This window comes from Fusarium verticillioides, chromosome 1, assembly GCF_000149555.1.
Source record: "Fusarium verticillioides 7600 chromosome 1, whole genome shotgun sequence".
Lineage (NCBI taxonomy): Eukaryota > Fungi > Ascomycota > Sordariomycetes > Hypocreales > Nectriaceae > Fusarium > Fusarium verticillioides.
Genome location: NC_031675.1, coordinates 374,567 through 393,638, shown reverse-complemented (window position 1 = coordinate 393,638; position 19,072 = coordinate 374,567). Strand labels below are relative to the sequence as shown.

Sequence of the window (19,072 nt, the reverse complement as noted above, 5' to 3'; positions counted from 1 at the left end):
AACTAAGAGCAAATTCTGCATAAATTCTGGAGCAAACAGCTCGCCGCTGCCAGCGCCAGGCAGGAGCGCGAAGCAATGCTGCTCGACCATCGACATCCATCTCCCCTCAACTCCATCCCAACTCTCCATCGCAACACCTCTTCTATCCTCGCCCTCTTAAACGCATTCCTTCACCTCAAACCATCCCCATCATGTCTTTTGACTGCGGCTTCGACATCTTCCCCATCCTCTGCCCAACCCCCGAGAACAAAATGAGGTACGCCGAATTCCTCGACGACCTAACAACCGTCTACAAGACCGACGAAGAAGCCCGTCTCCTCATCCTCCCCTCCGACGCCGACTTCCCCAAGTTTTTCGACAAGCGCTTCGTCCACTTCGCGCTCACCAACAACCCGCGCATCCCCGCCGACCCCAACAACTGCGACCTGTTCTACAGCCTGCGCAGCACGAGCGTCTTCGACGCCGCCGTCATCGACACCATCAAGGAGATCTTCGTCATCGCGCAGCACCATTTTGGAAGCCGCGTGCACTTCTGGACCGATGAGAGCGTCATCTACACGAAGAGAGAGGTCCTCCGCTCGGAGTGGGAGGTCTCCAAGAGAGAGGATGTCTCGGACTCGAAGTGAATGCGAGAAGCGCGCTTATTCTTACCCCGACGCTTCCGATTACGCTATGCTACTGGGGGGTTTATACGCCCGCATCTGCCGATGTTGCACGGCAGTCGTGGCATGGGCTTACTTTGGGTTGGGGCTGACGTTGGGACCGAAGGAATGGAAATAAGCACCAGTGTGGTTTACTTTATTAGATCATAAGGCAAAAGTGACAGATCAGTTCATTCTGATACAGGGATATCTCGAGCCAACACACAAACAAAAAGACAAGTTTAACCATAGCGTGCTCCGATACGTCCAAAACTCTAGCCAAAATTCAGGGTGTCATGTCTCGGTCCATTTAGAGCAGTGCTACTGGGAACGCATTAGCTTTGGCATTCGGCTTGAAGTGATTGTCTTGCTGACCTGATCGAGCTTCCCATGACTTGTAAGGATCAGCTGGCTTTTTTGTAGGGTCGACAGAGCCTGCGAGCTTCCTCTGGATCTTTTCCTTGAGTGAAGGTTTATGAGGCGTTGTTTCAAGACCTGGTTTGTTAGTGGGGGTGATTGAGAGGATGTGGGAGAGACATACCAGGCTTGGTACTTGTTGAAGGCTTTGTTGTGTCAACAAGTGTTGTCTCGGAGACGTTGGCGATCTTGTATGTAGGGTTCGACATGTTGAAGATGTTGTTCGTTGTTTTATAAGTGTGTGTGTAGTGTAGAGTGCTTCTTGAGCGTAGTGTAAATGTCTTGTAGACTGTAAACTGTATTGATGCTGATGTATCTTGATCTGATGCCTCAAATCTCGGGGACACGGCTTCTACTTATACTCAGACAGAACCTACACACCATCAAGCGATTGAGTCACAAACGTTAAAAAATGACATCTCAGCGCCCTTGAAATGGATCACATCTTGTCAGCCCTGCATGATTGAAGGCTTTCGATCCGACTCCGAGTGACACATTCCGCACTCTGCATCACCACTCGGCGTGCCAAAAGCAGTATAAACCCCTGTAAGCCGAGCTGAACCAAGTGGGTACTCGACCCCGACTCTCCATTATTCTCGAGCCGAGTCCCTCGAGTTCGAGCCGAAGCCACTCATTGTCAAGCCGAGTCCACCAAGTCAAGCCGAGTACTCTATTTTCAGGCCGAACCCCACATTTGACACTCTATTTTCACATCAAACGCAACACCCACACAATTTCGAGGCCGATATCTCAAGCCGAAGCAACCTCCAAGCCGAGAATCAAGATTTATCATCATCGGATTCATCAGCATTTTTCAATGGCACCATGTCAACGGCCCCTCTCCTCCTACGCCTAAACGGTCGTCCGCAAGCCTGCGATCCATGTCGAGCGCGGAAAGTAGCCTGCGACCACGGCCAGCCAACCTGTTCACGCTGCAGAAAGCGGAACGAGACATGCGTCTACACCGTTTCGGGCGCCACGGTCAAGAAGCAACGGCTTCGGTCCCCCGTCCGCACCGAACCTCAACCTCCACCTCCACCGAGCAATGACTCGACGCCTTCACCCGCCGTGGCTCCTGGTTATCTCGGCTTCACCAGTCACAATGCTGTCTTTGAAGAAACGCGCAATAGCCTCTCGCTCGTCCACGGGCCACCCGTTGAAGTCGTTGAGCCGAGGGCGCCGAGGGGTAGAAGTGTGATTGACCTCCCGTCTCACTTGAGGGAGATGAGTCTTTACGTTCTTCGGTGTTTACCTCAGTCTCAACATGATGTTATGGCGCATAGACTTCACTGTCTCACAGACGGATGGATCTTTAGAGCTATTCAGGAGATTATCGACACGCTTCACAAAGATTGGGGACGGTATCTCTCATCGCGAGATGATGCGGACTTGGATGTCGTGGCGCGGCATGTAAGCCATAACACAGCACGGCCTCTGCGCGATGAACATTCGAGTGCAAAGGCTTGGACTGATCAATTCACGGGGAGTAATATCCGATGGGAGTCGGTGGGATTGATCTGGACGTATTGGGATGGCTCGCCGAGTTTTGATGCGCCGGTTGTGGTGAAGTGTTTGGGGTATTGCATTGAGCTGGCGAGACATTTCACACCTGGGAATGACATTATGCTGTATCTTTGCTACCGACGAGTCACCACTGAGTCTCTCGTCTCAGGCGATGCAGGTAAGTTTATGTTCACCCTTAAGTTGACAATCACTGATGATCGCAGGTTTGACATGCTGGCGCTACTTTGCAGAGACCGTTGCACTCCTCACATTCCTTGGTCGACACGTCGGTTCAGAAGACACAAACTACATCCCCTCTCTCTGCTCTGAGCACAGACGTCGCATCACCGCCCGAGTCTTCAACATCGACAAAGTTCTCGTCTCCTTCACGGGCCGTCCACCGCTGCTCAGCCGCCGCTTCTTCTCATCCCCTCTGCCACTCGACCTGACAGACTTGGATCTTGAGTCTGATCAAGCTACTATCCGTCATGCGGTGCAAGAGCTCGATTCCAATGGGTTTCGACACGTCGGTGATCTGAAAGGATCGTCTATGGTTAGGGCGCGGTCGCAGATTGCCTACATTAAGGATGAGCTTCTTGAGATTGCACTTGCGAATAGCGTCAAGGTCACTTTTGAGAGTCTAACGTACGTCACTTGATGTTTCCGAGTTCTCTGCTGACAAGGGTAGTGAGATCAAGGCTCGCGCTGAGAGGACGTATGAGAGCTTCCCAGCCAATCTCATCCATCGACCTGACGAACTCGACGACCCAGACTGCGATGTTCAAAAAGTATATTCACGAATTCTTATCCGACTAGAACACATGCAGAATCTCTTCTTTGTAGAGAGATTATTACTTCGTCTCGGTCACATTGATGAGAACCGGTTACTCCCGATCAGTTTCGAGATGGTCACCTTGACACTTCTCTTCTGGACACACCAAGACCGCTTCTCGGGCATGAGACGAGACTTTGAATGGCTTGTACGTTACTCAATCCATCATCCTTTCCCAATCTAACACCTGCAGCTCATGGCCTTCGCCGCCCCCGGAGGCGGTATCCTCTGTCTCGAACTCCTCCGCCCAACATTCCGCGGCACCCATCCCGACTGCCCCAAACTCAGCCGATCCGCCATAATCCAAAAACTCAGTCTACTAATCGGCTTCCTCGACTGGGTCCGACCTCCCGCCCCCAACGCTGATCTCTGCGCAGACTGCAAAGCTGTTATACAGGGTGTCCTGGACCATAACCTCAACGCGCCGATTGCAGGCGGAGGAGCGCTGGATACGCTGGATTGGGATATTCCGACGCAGTTGGATTTTAATTTTGATCTTTTGGATACGTTTGATTGGTTAAGGCCTGAGCAATTAAGTCTCCCTGCGTGAGGTGAGGAAGTTCTGGATTGTAGTGTTGGTTTCGGCGGGAGCTTGAATATGGATCCAGTGGCTCGTGTTTAACTTGACGGTTTGGAGTTGAGGGGCCCAGGATGAAAGCATTTGCTGCTGTTGAGCGGCGGATTGTTCGGGTTCTGATGGGACGATGAAGAGAACGAGTTGTGAGATGTGAAAGTCTTCAAAGCCTTGTTCGTCTGGGGCGAAGAGATTATCTTTCCACATACGATACCACCGACACACGCCTTTATACCCATCATTTGTACCAAATGCCTTGAGATGTGCTTTCTGCAGATCATCAGTGTACCATGATGCGATGGGAAGTCTGCGGTCTTGACGCACAAACTCCTCCATCTTGCCAAGAGGATGGAACCACGTCTCCCACTCTTCGCGATCGCGACAAAACACCAGACTCATCGCCGTTTCAGCGTTCTTCTCAAGGATTTCCTGCGTGGTGAAATCGGCTAGCCATGGGATGTATCCGAGCATCTCATACCCCAGGAATTGCTTGGTCATGGTGTTGATCATGTCAACGTCGAATGGCGTCCCCAGCTTGGGCGGTCCGACGGCTAGAAATACGAGAGCTTCCCAGCGTGAGGGGTGGTAAGCTGCCATTCTGGATAAAAGTGTCGCGCCGAAATCATGGCCGATTCCCACGATGGTCTTGAGGTTCAGATGGTCGAGAAGTTCGATGACCTCATCGCCCATCGACTTGAGGCGGTAGGCGTGTACATCTGTTGGCTTGCTACTTTCGCCGTAACCGAGGAGATCCAGAGCGATGACGCCATATCCCTCGGAAGAGAAATGTTGAATTTGATGGACCCAATCTGTGAGGGTTGATGGGAAGCCATGAAGAAAGAGAAGGGTTGTTGATTGGGAGGTAGGAGGGATGAAGATGTAAGAGTATACATTGCCGCTACGGGCTGTAAATGTCTGTCGCGCGGGTAATTTGAGTGCCATATTGGAAAACTATCGATTGTCAATTGATATAGAGTAAAATTGAAGCAATTGAACGGAGTGACGATGTCTCGGAGCTTTATACCCTCACGGAAAGTTCTCGGACACTTCCTCCCAACCCCACGTCATCCCTCACGAATCCTCGATGTACCTTTCATAAACACTCCCATAAAACCTCCTCCCAATCTCCCTATGACTCCTAACTTTTGTCCTCAACTGCGTCTCCCCCCAAGTATCATACAACCCCCTCACAAACGGATTATCCACCGCTCCCGCCTCACCCGCCTCCTCCCCTTTACCCCAGCGTTCAAAATGCGCCTTCAGCGAAGTCACCGCCTCATTCCTCGTTAAATCACGTCGCACACCTTGAAAGAACGGAACGCTAAATCGTTCTTCTGGAGAGGATAGGACGCGGTGTGTAGTCGCTTTGCATACACCGTTTGTCACGACTTCGAATGCTTGGCCGATGTTGACGACGAAAGTGTCCGGGATGGCGGGGACGTCGATCCATGAGCCGGATTTGTTGAGGACTTGGAGACCGTTTACTTGAGGTGATGCTTGGAGGAGAAAGGTCCACCATCCTGAGGAGTCTTTGTGCGGACCGACGCCTTGGGATGATGTTGTTGATGCAGGGTAGTGAACTAATTTCAGACGGTGTTGATCAGAAAGGTATGAGAAGAATATGTCATCCGGAAGATCAAGAGCCTTCGCAACAAGTCTCAAAAAACGTTCGCCTAATAGTGTCATTTCCTCAATATACCGCGTAACGACACCCCTCAGCTCCGGAAGCGCAGATGGCCATTGATTCGGACCCCTCAGCCCATCGTACAGCGGTGCATCAAGAGGCGCTTTCTCAAGTTCCGTAGCGAGCTCAACCTGTTCCCTCAGATCTGCCTTCCCAGCTGTAGTTTCCGTGCCAGCAGCGCTGTAACCTAAAAAGTGAGGAGAGTTTTCCAGCGCAATTTCTTGCTTTGTTTGGGGGGAGAGGGCGAAGAGGTCTGGGAGGATGTTGATGAGGGCTGTTATTGTGGAGGTGGGGACGGAGTGGTTGGAGATGTAGAGGAAGCCGATTTGTGTGAGGGCGGTGCGGAGATGGGAGAGGGTTTGGGGCGTGGGGGATGAGATGTCGATGATGGGGATTTGGGTGAAGTCTTGGGAGGGCATATTGATGATGCTTGTTGTGTTACTGCGAATGGGTATTTGGGTGTAGTGAGTGGTTTGTTACAGTGCAACGCTATGAGATAGTCGGTAGATCACGCAATGAGGGGTTCACTTTGCGATGTCGGCAGACGATTCAAAAGCCACTGAACAATACATCATCATCATCTTCTGAATACCACCTCGTTCAATTAACCTTTGTTCCATTCAACTGTTCAAATCAATGTTCAACGGAACATACCGTCGCAGCATCATCACTACCCTACACCATCCAACCAAAGTCCCAATCCCAAAATCCATCCCCCCAGACACAAACGGCGATAAGATAAGATTAGCCCACCCACCAACACAACAGCACTCAAGATAAAACGTGGGGCGCTAGCAAGATCTGGGTCACAGCTGCATAGAGTTAATCTTGACACGTTAATTTTTCGCCATAGGATTGGACACCCAGTTCTACGGAGACACATTAATCTCTCAACGCCACAGAACGACAGGGGTCATCTAAAGCTTAGCTCGCTGAAGCCAAGACTGCAGTATGTAACCCTTTCTTATGAATGTGGCGATAGGGTGCGAAAAAGGCGCAAGGTTAATTACTGAAGGAGGTAGGTAGCTAGGTAATTAGGTCGCTTTTCTTGCTGCGCCGTTTACGAAAAACAGGTTCTTATTTTCGCGTCAGTTAAGATTTGGTTTAATATTTGTGTGGTTCGATTCATGGCATGTTGTCATGAGCACGTCGCTACTGTACACTAAGATTGACGTGCCCCTTTTGAAGCTACTGTAGAGATACCTTACTCAAGATGGTTTCGTGTAGAACATGACAAGCTTCCAACAGAGTTCACCACGTGCAACACATCGTACGTAACACCCAACAAATGCCGAGCGACACCCTGCAGCAATTATACTTTTGACGATAAAGACCCTTATTCTAGAACATGCCTCCTTTTCTGTTTAACTTCGCTCTCGTTTATTTCGTTTACGCGTACGGGCCAACGCCGATACCAATACGGGCACCCGCGGGACAGGACACTAGATCCCCTATCCCGAAAAAAGAAAGCAGCAAAAAATTCAGGGTCTCTGCACTGTAACGCCCCCCCGCTGCAAGTAGAGCTAGCTGAACAGGGGCGAGGGGGGAGTGGAGAACGGGGGGCGCAGGACCCAGAACGCGTGTTGTTTTCCGACGGTGGAGGAGGGATTTTCGTATCCATACTCGGACGGAGCAGAGATGAGCTATTCCTGGAGGGGGAGGTATCCGATTACGCGTTAGAGAGAAAAAGAGGAGAACGAGAGTGGGAGAGTGGTCCGTACGGAGTACGGAAAGTGTTTTGAGTAGTTGGTAGCTGTTACGCGTAATTGCAGAACGGACAGAACAAGCGATACGTGTAATTTATCTCTCGTGTCTTTTCGTTCAATCAATGTCCAACGTTTCCAATCCGTCGCCATCACTCGCATACGAAAAGAGCAGGGTGAGAGGAAAATAAGCTATTTTCTAGAACGTGTCCCGTCACTGTCACCGTCCAAAGCCACACTCGGGTCTAGATCTGATCCCCCTACAGAGCAACTTAACTGACCTACCAGGGGTCAACGCTCACTCACTCTCTTGCTTGTTTCACAAACCCATCTCCACCTCGGTCTTTTTAGTACCAGTTTTAATATGTGGTCCTTGCCCACACCCGAGAAGAAGAAGAAGAAAAGACTTGGCTACAACAAGGGTCTCTGGAGATGAGATGTGGTCAATCTCCTCCCCCAGCAGACGCTATCTTTTTTGGCTATTGGCATGAGGAGGGGGCGAATATGCGCCATTGGGGTACGTACGTACGATGTGAAATAAATGGATAGCTTCCAAGGCTGTGCTGTGCCCCCTGATGAGAGTGAGAGAGAGAGCGAGTGGAAGTACTTATCTCGTTGTGCTGCCTCGGCTGTTTGCTGCTGTGATTCCCCGTTCTGCTCTGTTTGCTCTTCATTCATATCCACTCTCTCTTCCTACCTACAGCGACACTCGATTCACTCGCTGTTTCCTCTCCTTCTTCCCTTTTCTATTTTTTTGTTCCCAGTTTGTCTCTCCTTTCCATTTCGACATTCCTTATACACACACACCGAAATGAACCGCGACAAGATCTTGACCGCTGCGGCGGTTGAGAGAATGATCGCAGCTGGTCAAACAATCGTCGTCTTCGAAGACTCGGTACTCAAGCTCGATGGCTGGATGGATAGACATCCCGGTGGAAGATTGGCAGTTCTTCACATGGTGGGCAGAGATGCCACCGACGAGATGAAAGCGTAAGTCACGATGCTTTTTTATGGTGTTGAGGTTCAGCGTTGGAGCGGACGGGTGCACTACACCAAAAAGGGAAACACACTACAACACCATTGGTCTTCTACACGCCAATATGGCATGTACAGTGCATTTGTGTGTGTGTGTGGGGGTAAGACAACAAGATGAGATCAGATTAAGCTAACACGATTATTTTTCTTTGGGATATAGTTATCACTCGGAAGCGACCTTGCGAACAATGAAGGCCTATCGGATCGGTCGGAAGCAAGGATCCTGGGTGAACCGCACACCACCAATTAGAGGCGGCGTCTTCCGCCTCGACGCCCAAGATATCGACATCTCGGACTCGAGCACATCCTCCGACACCGACGACACCGACAACACGAGCCTCGACGACGCCGTTAGTTCCGCCTCGTCATCGCCCAGCGTGGTCGACGTCAAGGATGAGGGACAAGGTCTTCGTCAGCGGGCAGTAAAGACAGACGACTCACGAAAGCGCACTGCGACGCTCCGTGTTGCGAATGCAGGAGTCGCACGGGAGATTCAGAACGACCTTGAAACGTACCCTTCGCTGGATACAAGGGTGCAGGATGAGATTGCGAGAAAGTACCAGCTTCTTCACCAGCGGATCCACGATGAGGGTCTTTACCAGTGTCCGTACGTTGAGTATGGGAAGGAGATGATGCGGTACACCACGCTGTTTACGCTCTTTGGCGTGTTGTTTTATAACCAGTGGTACATCACATCTGCTGTGTTCCTGGGATTGTTCTGGGTATGTCGCTCTCCTTGTCGTGAGTGTGAAAGCTTTGGACTAACTTGGGTAGCATCAAATCATGTTTAGCGCGCATGATGCTGGCCATCTTGCGATTACGTCTAATTTTGTCGTCGACACTCTTATTGGCATGTTTATTGCTGATTTCTGCTGTGGTCTGTCGATTGGATGGTGGAAGAGCAGTCACAACGTGCACCACCTTGTGACGAACCAACCTGTAAGACGACTCGCGCTCATCAACCACAACTCAATGCTGACTTGTTTAGGAACATGATCCTGATATTCAGAACGTCCCTCTGTTTGCGACTTGCCCCTCATTCTTCAAGTCCCTTCGCTCAACTTACTACAACTTCACTTTCGTCTGGGACGCCGCAGCCGATTTCCTCGTTCCCTTCCAGCGCTGGACTTACTACCCCGTCATGGGCATCGCTCGCTTCAACCTGTACCTCCTCTCCTGGCTGCACGTCCTGTCTGAAAAGTCCTCGCAGCTCGGAAAGAGCCGCGCCTGGTGGATTCGCCCTACCGAGATCACCTTCATGGCCTGCTACTGGTTCCTCTTCGGTTACTGCCTCCTCTGGCGCGGTCTCCCCGACTGGACCACCCGCGTCATCTTCGTCCTGGTCTCCCACATCATCACCATGCCACTACACGTGCAAATCACCCTCTCCCACTGGGGAATGTCGACCGTCGACCTCGGCGAGACCGAGTCCTTTGCGCAGCGCCAGCTCCGCACCACCATGGACGTTGATTGCCCTGCGTGGATGGACTTTGTGCACGGCGGTCTCCAGTTCCAGGCCGTCCACCACCTATTCCCTCGTGTGCCGCGCCACAACCTGCGCAAGGTGCAGTTCATGATCCGAGAATTCTGCAACGACACTGGTGTGCCGTACTCGATCCTCAACTTCACCGATGGCAACAGAAAGGTGCTGGGGCGGTTGAAGGATGTTAGTGATCAGTTGGATATCATGATCAAGTGCCAGCAACACATGGCGAGAACGGGGGAGAGTGGATTGCATTAGATTTTCATAGACTAGACTTGCCATAGCGTATACGATTTGTTTTTTGCGAGACAGTACAAGCAATAGATTTCTGTCTACTTCATTACAGGATGCATCGATTTCCTCCAAAATAAGAACATATCCTCGTGGCCATACATGAAAGCCTGCAAATGATACCTTTGCCTACTCATAGAGCGGGGATGATGATCAAAATCACATGGGTATTCCATCCATCCTTTCATACACCTATACCGTCCAACGCCATGTGAGCCCTTGTTACCTCACTACCCTGTACCCAGCCCAATCATCACATCGCTTCATCCACTACTCAGTGTTTCCATGCCAGGAATACTCGGGAATAAGAGCGAACAGGTGAAATGATGGCGAGATGTAAAAGACAAAGCGAAAAGGAAAAGTCAAACCCCAAAAGAAAGTCGTTTAGTGCGACGACGCGTGAGTGTCTCGAGAACTTCGGTGCTCAAAGTCCAGACTGCCAGTACGCGGAGATGTACCAACGGTAGTCGTACATAGCCTCGATCTCATCAGCCGGACCCTGCTCGACCTCATTGAGGTCAGCGCCAGCCTCAAGGAGATCAAAGAGAATGGTACGGCAGGTGATCCAGTTCTGGAACCGCCCGTGTCCACAACGAAAGGCAAAAGCAAGGGGCGCCTCGCGACGGTGCATCAAGACCGCCTCCAGGAGGGTCTCATCAGGATCAGCGCCATGATGGAGGAGCCAGTCCACAGCGACGGTCTGTCGAGAGGAGATGGCCTGGCGCAGAGGACGCCAGCCGAGGGTGAGGTAGAGACGCTGGCCGTGTCCAAACTCCAGAGTCGAGTACAGGGGCCAGTGGGTGTCGACCACGGCGCCGTTCTCGAAGCAGCGCTCAAAGGTGCCGATGTTGCCGGTGGCTGCTGCGGCGAAGAGCGGGTACCAGTTGTCGTGCTTGCCGGCGAGCTTGTAGATCTCCCGGTTGAGGATGCGGTAGAGATACTTGGAGGTGCGGGCGAGGCGGGAGGCGCCACGAAAGATGAGGAGCTTGTTGATTTTGAGGAGGATCTCCTGCGGGAGACGCTCGAGGGTGGAGGGGTTGGTGGCCATGGTGATGGTGATGAGAGCAGTGGCGGATGCGTTGCTCTCGGAGGGGGTGATGACCTCGGGGGTGGTGTTGGTTGCGGACGACATGATGGCCGTTCGCTTGGGGGTGAGGGGTGAGGGAAGGGTTTTGGGGTGGTTATAAGAGAGGAGATGGGAAGAAGGGGGAAAATGAGACGCGCTCGCGTTTTGTGAGCTGTTGATGGTGATATCGAGCAGTAGCCAGTTGCACCAGCTGAGAGATGAGATGTCAAGAAGAGGGCAAGATGACTCGCGCTCAATGGTTTGTGAGTTGGTAAAGATTGAGTTGGTGTCAGCCGACTTGGTGACAGGAAACGAAATGTGAAGAAGGGTAGAAAACGAGACGCGCTCGTGGCTCGTGAGCTGTTGATGGTTGTGATATCGAGTAGTGGCCTGTTGTAGTGGTTAGAGATAAGATGTAAAGAAGAGGGCGAGTTGACTCGCGCTCAGTGCTTTGCGAGATGTTCAATGTCGAGTTATGGTCAACCGCCCTGTTGACAGGAGAGGAGAAGTAAAGAGGGGTAGAAGGCGAGGCGCGTTGGGTGCTTCGTGATCTGTTATGATTGTGATATCGAGTAGTGACTAGCCGCGAATACGACAGAGATGTGAAGTGAAGTAGAGAACAAGATGACTTGCGTTCAGTGTTTTGTGAGTTGCGAAAGATTGAGTTGTGGTCAGCCTCTTGGGTGAAAAAGAGAGGGGATGTGAGAAGGTGGGAAAAGCTGGAGCGAGGTGGGATGGAGGAGAAATTTGACAGTGGCAGCACCAGCTCCAAACGCGTCCGCACAGTCCTAGCACCTGTGAGTCAAGGTTTCAAGCGCTGTTGGGCTTAGGACACGGGTTTTTGCTGGAACAGAGTACGTTTGGTTGGTGGAATGAAGTCGGAGGATCTGAACACTGGCGAGCAGGAAGATATGTGGGAGATGTGTGTTGGAGATGTGCGTTGCTACGGTGAGAGGCGGAAACGCTGGTTGAGAGAGGGGTCGGGGCTCAAGGCTGGCTGGATTCTTCGTCTGAACTCTTTGGCAAGCAAGGGGTTCGCACTCAGGAAACAGGCTCCAGTGTTGAGGAATCATTGTGGAGGGGCAAAGTCACTGCGCTGCAAAGGAAGTCATCCCAACTCAAGAGATAAGGCTACAGTGTGCGCATATCCCCCTCCCTTTTGTTCAGAGCCTAGCAGCTAGCATCTCGTCTTCCTCGTGTTCTCCCACCAAAAGGAAGTTTGGCAAAGTTCCTTTAGTTTATCTAGGTAATCAGAACTCTGAGCTCCTGTATGCTATGATGCTGTCTACCCTTATTTTGGATGAAAAGGGTAGAGTAGCGTAAAGACTGTCGCCTTTTGGGGATCTCCTGGCTCTAAAGTTAGGTTACCGCATTAATGGCTACAGTAATGAGATATCCACTTGAGAAGCATGGAAGTATATTGCGCCGTAGTTGCATTAGGGGACTTATCTACATCTCAACCTCACAAGCTGTGTCTTTCTCAAGACACTCCATTCTTTGCGCTTAGCTCTTGGTAGCCGTTGTTACGAGAAATTAACCTCAGTCAGTTGGCATCGTGCTACCTAATCTCATGCTCATCTTGATTTCAGAGTGGAGTGTTTCCCGAGATACCAAAAAAGAAACCACCAGAAGACAATACTACTTGCACAAACTCAAAGCCCCTTTCCCCTTTCCGCAAAAGCAAATACACACCAGCCTGAAAGGTGTAATGTGGTATACCCTTATCAAAACAAATCCCTGAATCAAACTGCTAAAATCGATCGTATTACGCTCAAGTCCGATCAAGGGCCTCAAGAGAAGCCACCCGCCGCTCATACCCAGCGTCATCCCCAACTGTAGCACCCAGTGCTCATGATGATCGCCACACCAACAAGACAAGTCATCGTCTTGATAAGATCAAAACCATGGATCGTGAGATCTGACGACAGCACTTCCAATACTCCAGAACGACATACTGGTGTCCTCGGCGATATAAAACCGGTGCGGACGACGCGTCTCCTCAGGAAACTCAGCCTCGTACCAATCAGATATACCCCAATACGTGCTCATGAGCTCAGGCGCCGATGCAGAATCTTGAATAGCCTTGCGGAATGCGCTCCAGCGATATAACCCGTCGGATTCATGGGTGTATGGGCTCGGCTTTGGCATTTCGGCGATGTCTCGAAGAGCCTTCAGAATTCCCTGGAACAAAGACAGCTCATGCTCATCGATGGCGCTGTAGCGTATGAGCAGTTTCATCTTGGCTTCCCAAATATCGGCGGCTTGTCCTGGGTACTCCCAGTCGGAAGTAGGTTCCATGAGGTCACGGTACAGACAGGTGACTACGATTGCAAAGTCGGTCTCGATGAACCACGGCTCGTGGTGAGGTCTGCCGGGGAAGAAAGGTTCCTGGGCGTCGTACCAATCTTCCATCGCTGGCGGGGGCGCCCAAGTATCCAGTTCCAAGTCAGTGAGGAAAAGCCCGCGTTTGGCGTACTCTTGGAGAAGGACCTCGAGGATCATAGGAGGACAATGAGAGCGGAGGGCAATGGCCATGGTAGTTTCAAGCCATCCTGAATGCAGGAGGGGACCGCAGTCAGAACAACTGCATTGTCGTTCCTGTTCTCTAAAGCCTGGGGCTCGTTCAGGGTTCACACGGAGAGGGATTGGCAGACCATGACCGCTAAGGAACTGGATCATCTTACAGATTCCTTGCACTTTGTCAGGGTCGGCTATCCCTCTCTGGAAAAGCTGGACCAGAGACTCTGGCATCATGTTGCTCTGTGATGAAAGAGAGTGGTGGTTTCGAGGCCAGTGTTGGAGCGAGAATCCCTTCGAGCACAACCACATGAGAGCATTCGCAAAGTTTGGGTTCCATTCTCCTTCGAAGATGCGAGACAGAAGAATGTCGATCGGTCTGTGCTGGCGGTGTTTTGCAAGCTTGTTGCGACACTTGCACTTGACATATTTCTTCCCCCAGACGATGGAGACATCAACACCGCCGAACTGGTAGCTGCGCTCCATTCTGGCCACGTCTGCAGTCTTGAGTGCTTCACGGAAGTCTTCAAAGCGGCCTGATCTGTAGTAAGAGGGACGAATGACGTTGAAGAGCCCAGCTGAAGACAGGGCCAGGGATCGAAGGTCTTTGGTTCTGGGTTTGTCCATATTCTTGGTTACCATGCGAATCAGCTCGACGGGGAGACGTGCGAGAGCTCCTGTCTGATGAGGTCTATTGTCGGAGGGCAGCACGATGAAGGACGGGCATCCTGAGTTGAGAGGGGGGAGGGAACCCATGGTGATGGGTTCCTGGTTGGGAAGGCGATGGAGAATCAAAGTATCGCTGTGACTTCTGAGTTGATGATGTTGTGAGAGTTTAGTTTGAAGAAAGCTGGGAGGAGTAAACAAAATCTGCAGCGTTGAGATTTTGAAACTAGCAGCGAAGCAGCGGGCGTGAACAAGAGTGGCATGCCACTGCTGCAGTATCAATCTGCCACTGTCAAATTTCAGCCTGAGGCTGTGCCAGCTAAGCGCGGAATAGAGCATGTTTAGGCAGAAGAGTGAACACTGATTGTAAAGGAGCTGAGTCAGGGAATTGTGTAAAGAAGTAACCCTTGTTGATTAAATGTGGTGCAAAACACAGTATCGGACTCAGGGTTGTATCATTTCCAGTGCAAGCATCCCTTAGAATTTCTAGTCTTGGGCATCATAACTCTTTGCAACAATCGTGATTCCTCAAATACAGTGATAATCCTAAATGAGAAAAAGACTTAGGTAATATAGTCTAAGCTTAGGATAGCTTTTAATGAGTTTATTTTAGTACCCTATATTAAGGTTCGCTGTTTTCTTGCCCCCTCGAGGACGGGGGATACACTTATTAGAATAGCCGTGTGATGAAACGTCTGACTTTTATACGCCATACGGTAGATCACACTAGTAGTCGACAAATCTCCCTCTTCCTTCGCAGAACAGTCATATGTGCAGTAGCATAACCGTTCCTATCGTGGTTTCGAAGGGACAATTGTTCCAGGTGGCAAGACCTGTAGCCAATTTCAGTTCCCGCGTGTTCAAATTTCTTCCTCTCAGCTTTCAAACCAAGCAGCAGCATGTTCGTTCCTCATGCGCTGTTGCTTCTCACATATAGCACCTTTGTCAGGACTCATTCAGTCTCCAACCTTGGCGAAGATAACTTTTTCAACCTTGTGCGTACAGACAACATTGCTCTTGTGCTATTTGTTGCTCCGAGTTGTGTGAAGTGCGACGAGATTACTACTCAGTTGGAGCAGGCCTCAGACCTATCCTCCATGATCAGCTTCGTACGGGTAGATTGTTCAACTGACGGTAAAGTCTGTGATTATGTCGGAGTTCTTGTTCCCGGGGTTAGGCTTTCCAGAGGCCGTGGTCGACTCACGCTTTACCGCGGCGACTTAGACACTTCAGCGTACTACAACCCCTTTTCTCTCGAGAAGTTTTCTCCTAAGCACTTTGTTTATTAGATGCTATTGCCATTCATCGAACAGGAACATGCCCCAGCTGTTATGGAACTATGTGATGCTAATTATCACGGGGTTTGGAGTACTGACTACCTTTCAATCGTCGCCTTCGTTGATGATAAAGATAAAGACTTGGTAGAACTACCTTCACAGGTGGCCTAGCAGCTTCGGAGTGAATACCTTTTGCAATTTCCCATAATTCGAGTCGAGCGAATGATAAAGTTGTCACTCGACCAGGTGTTTTGCTTCTCAGCACATTCGACGAGCGTCACAGCAGCTACGAAGGGCAATTTGACCACGATGCACTCCATCTCATTATCAAAAAGTACGGGACGCCCTTGATTGGAGAGCTACACCCGGAGGTTTACGCTTCCTTTACCGAGGTATTCCAACCTACTCGTACCCTTATATGGAATCCGACAGCTGACAAATGCTGTTAGACCAACTTGCCACTCGAACAGATTTCAGTAGCTTCTCCACCAGAGTGCGATCATCTGATCGACTTGTTCTATCCGCTGGCTCGAAGATTCAGCAGCGTCTTGGCCTTTGTTGCCGTCGATTCAAACAGGTACCACCAGCAAGCGGCAATACTCAATCTCGCCGACCGCACCAAATTGGGGTTCGTAATTGAGAATGTCACCTCAACTGAGAGAACTGCATTGAATGCCAGGTCGGTCAATGTCGAAACCATTACAGGATTTGTCCAAGACTTTGTGGCTGGCAAGCTGAAACCCGAAGTCCGATCTCAGCTCATCCCGGCAAAACAACAAGGCCTCTGCGTCGAACTAGTTGGACATACTTTCAGAGAAACAGCTTTTAATGGCACTCGAGATGTCCTTGTGGAGCTTTACAGACCATGGTGTTATTACTGCCTCGATTAAGTCTGCTTCTCACTCAATGGAGATCGACTCTGATCAGCACGCTAGGTCACATGATGTACTCGAAGAGCTCGCCGTGCACTATCGCGATATCGGACTCAGTGACAACATATCCATCGCCAAAATCGACGTGAGCAGTAACGATGTCCCTGAATTGATCACAAGTTACCCAACGCTGAAGCTATACCCAGCTTGTAGGCACCCCCCGGTTACATTTCAGGGCAACTATCACGAGCCCATTCCTCTAGTGACATTGGTTTCTTTCACTCAAGATCATGGTAAGAATCAGCAAGAGGTTAGGCCTTTACAGCACTCAGATTCTTCAACAATGTCTGAAGCCATGACTCTACTAGAGGCAAGACAGGCTGTATTGGCAAGTAAGAGCTCGAACAAAGCCAATTTAGGCCAACAGCACACGAAGAACTATAACAGAGACACGTTCAGATTTTAGAGAAATAGAATGGAGGATGTTGGAAAGAAAGAGAAGCTCTAATTTGTGCTTGCTATGCTTTTATGCCGTCTATGATAAACCCAATGACCCAATCTAAACAAACACTCAAAAACAGTAAAGACAGTATCGCTCATCTATGCCAACAACCCGATGTAAGAAAACAACCCAACACAAGAAGTACCGTCCAGCGTGTGCTTGTCGACAGCCTACCATCAAATGAGATGTCAGCCTTGGTAGAGAGACAGCAAGATGTGCGTCTTAGTAGCGTGGCTATCAAGGAACCTAACCAAGGATACGTGCTAGGTGGAAGTTTTTGATCAACAATCAAGGCCAGTGCATTCACAACTGTCGGTACCACAGACGGGGTTTGTGATGAGAACAGCAGAATGTTCCAGCCTCGACAGAATCCAGATGTAGTCGTTCAGTATCTCCAAGACACTGCTCGTCAGCATCTGCTGGGCGGAGGGGATTATCTCGCGACTATTTCGCTGATGACGTTCGTAGGAAGGAGTCTTTTTGCCTTCGTGTTTCCATCGAGGAGGTATATGTTCGGGGAGAATTCCGGGCCACACGGCGTATTCAACAGCCTGTGCAAGAGGACTTTTATAGCTCGTACCATTCGGATTTGCCCCATGGTCAAGAAGCCACTTAACGGCGAGAGGGCAAGAGAGCCTGAGAGCCTAATGGCTACCACCAGAGGCCGGGGATGATACGGAGAAAGTTGATAATCAATAGGCGCGCCAGATTTAATGCATTCACCAAGAGTGAGACGATTGCCATCCTCTGCAGCCTGAAACATAGGTAACCATTCGAGCTTTTTACCCGCTTCGCGGTAGACGTCTAGGATGAGGACATAATAGAGTTTCCTACATGTCCTGGCGAGTTTGACTTTGTCCGAATACTTTTCAGTTGCCTTTAGAATAGCTAATAGAATTTCTGTAGGGAGGCGACAGAATTCGCTTTGAGTCTGGTTGGAGAAATGGGAACTCATCGTAAATAGTAGAATAAGGATGTGAAGCCTTTTTGCTGTCAAATTGAGAGATTCTGTAGGAGTAGTACCGAAAAGATCGAAAAGAGTGTGAATACCGGGTTTGTTTTTAGCGACATCTCGAACTCGAGGTAAATTGAACGTGATTTACACGTCAAAGTCTTTCAACGACTAAATCTGTCCAGTCTTTATCATCGGCCCCCTTTCAGAGTCCCTGTCCTAAAGTGGCAAAGCGATCAGAACCTGGCTTCAAGTTCTTAGTAAAAGCAACATTGTTCTGAGACTGAGAGAACAACAAAGAACACAGTCTCAGTGATTTAAGCTCTCAGCTATAAGTCTCAACTACAATAAATACAGCTAGCTAAGAACTTAGATACTATACTACAATAACTAACTTATTGCTATTACTGCTATATAAACTATCTACTAACTTAAGTCTTAGAACTCTTATAGAAGAGCTGGAATATAAGCTATATAGGTTATCTCTGTCTATTTCCTAAGACTGGAAGCTCATTGTGGGGTTTGCCTTGACTATAAGCTTACAGCTAACAGTTGAAACAGTATGTCAGAGCCCTGCCTCAGGCTAATGAAACACAAGCAGTACAAAAGGGATATTCCAAAGTGTGGAATTATTAATAGCTTATTTGGATTACTTCTGTTAAAGGCCACTCGAAGATTAATGTTTCTTTTGCGACTTAAACGGATGCTTTGTTCAAACTCGCGTGGGTAACAAAGACCCGAGTCCGTTTTTGCTGCATGCTAGACTTGACCTCGGACATCCCGTGAATTCAATCGAGATCTGTTCAGAATACTGAAATAGAGCAATTTGCTCGAGCCTCGGGCCTTTTGTTGACATTACAACCGCTCTTTCCACCCCTCTGCGCAGACATTGCTGGAGGGTAGAGCAGATGAAAACTCGTTCGAAGACAAGCGCAGATCCCTCCTCTTCTATTGACGTTGAGCCATGAGAAGTTGAACGAACAAGAGGCCTGAAAAGTCAAGAAAAAGCACATTTTCTTTCATAACAGTGAATTGTGAAAGGATTGGCCCGGCCACG

General features: G+C 49.9%; 9 protein-coding genes across 9 annotated transcripts; 4 read left to right on the top strand and 5 right to left on the bottom strand.

The window, feature by feature from the left end:
- The first annotated feature begins 8 nt into the window (after positions 1 to 8).
- On the top strand, positions 9 to 1,174 carry FVEG_09815 (hypothetical protein). Its single transcript, XM_018898892.1, has one exon. The coding sequence runs from the start codon at positions 192 to 194 to the stop codon at positions 624 to 626; it is 435 nt and encodes a 144-aa protein (XP_018756859.1). The 5' UTR covers positions 9 to 191; the 3' UTR covers positions 627 to 1,174.
- Positions 952 to 1,267, bottom strand: FVEG_16673 (hypothetical protein; the record flags this gene model as incomplete). Its single annotated transcript, XM_018905916.1, has 2 exons — positions 952 to 1,136; positions 1,183 to 1,267. 2 exons carry the CDS (start codon positions 1,265 to 1,267, stop codon positions 952 to 954), a joined length of 270 nt encoding a protein of 89 aa, XP_018756860.1.
- Positions 1,268 to 1,860: 593 nt separating this feature from the next.
- FVEG_09816 (hypothetical protein) lies at positions 1,861 to 5,097 on the top strand. Its single transcript, XM_018898893.1, has 4 exons — positions 1,861 to 2,739; positions 2,786 to 3,206; positions 3,250 to 3,541; positions 3,587 to 5,097. Exons 1-4 carry the CDS (start codon positions 1,884 to 1,886, stop codon positions 3,941 to 3,943), a joined length of 1,926 nt encoding a protein of 641 aa, XP_018756861.1. The 5' UTR covers positions 1,861 to 1,883; the 3' UTR covers positions 3,944 to 5,097.
- Positions 4,012 to 4,909, bottom strand: FVEG_16674 (hypothetical protein; the record flags this gene model as incomplete). The annotated part of the gene is made up of 2 exons (XM_018905917.1): positions 4,012 to 4,237; positions 4,296 to 4,909. The coding sequence occupies 2 exons, from the start codon at positions 4,907 to 4,909 to the stop codon at positions 4,012 to 4,014; spliced, it is 840 nt and encodes a 279-aa protein (XP_018756862.1).
- Positions 5,039 to 6,084, bottom strand: FVEG_09817 (hypothetical protein; the record flags this gene model as incomplete). Its single annotated transcript, XM_018898894.1, has 1 exon — positions 5,039 to 6,084. Exon 1 carries the CDS (start codon positions 6,068 to 6,070, stop codon positions 5,039 to 5,041), a length of 1,032 nt encoding a protein of 343 aa, XP_018756863.1. The 5' UTR covers positions 6,071 to 6,084.
- Positions 6,085 to 8,158: 2,074 nt separating this feature from the next.
- FVEG_09818 (hypothetical protein) lies at positions 8,159 to 10,130 on the top strand (the record flags this gene model as incomplete). Its single annotated transcript, XM_018898895.1, has 4 exons — positions 8,159 to 8,344; positions 8,550 to 9,111; positions 9,164 to 9,328; positions 9,378 to 10,130. The coding sequence occupies exons 1-4, from the start codon at positions 8,166 to 8,168 to the stop codon at positions 10,128 to 10,130; spliced, it is 1,659 nt and encodes a 552-aa protein (XP_018756864.1). The 5' UTR covers positions 8,159 to 8,165.
- Positions 10,131 to 10,587: 457 nt separating this feature from the next.
- Positions 10,588 to 11,295, bottom strand: FVEG_09819 (hypothetical protein; the record flags this gene model as incomplete). The annotated part of the gene is made up of 1 exon (XM_018898896.1): positions 10,588 to 11,295. One exon carries the CDS (start codon positions 11,293 to 11,295, stop codon positions 10,588 to 10,590), a length of 708 nt encoding a protein of 235 aa, XP_018756865.1.
- A 1,830-nt stretch (positions 11,296 to 13,125) lies between these two features.
- FVEG_09820 (hypothetical protein) lies at positions 13,126 to 14,502 on the bottom strand (the record flags this gene model as incomplete). The annotated part of the gene is made up of 1 exon (XM_018898897.1): positions 13,126 to 14,502. The coding sequence occupies one exon, from the start codon at positions 14,500 to 14,502 to the stop codon at positions 13,126 to 13,128; it is 1,377 nt and encodes a 458-aa protein (XP_018756866.1).
- Positions 14,503 to 15,311: 809 nt separating this feature from the next.
- On the top strand, positions 15,312 to 17,027 carry FVEG_09821 (hypothetical protein; the record flags this gene model as incomplete). Its single annotated transcript, XM_018898898.1, has 3 exons — positions 15,312 to 15,521; positions 16,139 to 16,531; positions 16,581 to 17,027. The coding sequence occupies 3 exons, from the start codon at positions 15,312 to 15,314 to the stop codon at positions 17,025 to 17,027; spliced, it is 1,050 nt and encodes a 349-aa protein (XP_018756867.1).
- Between the last annotated feature and the right edge of the window lie 2,045 nt (positions 17,028 to 19,072).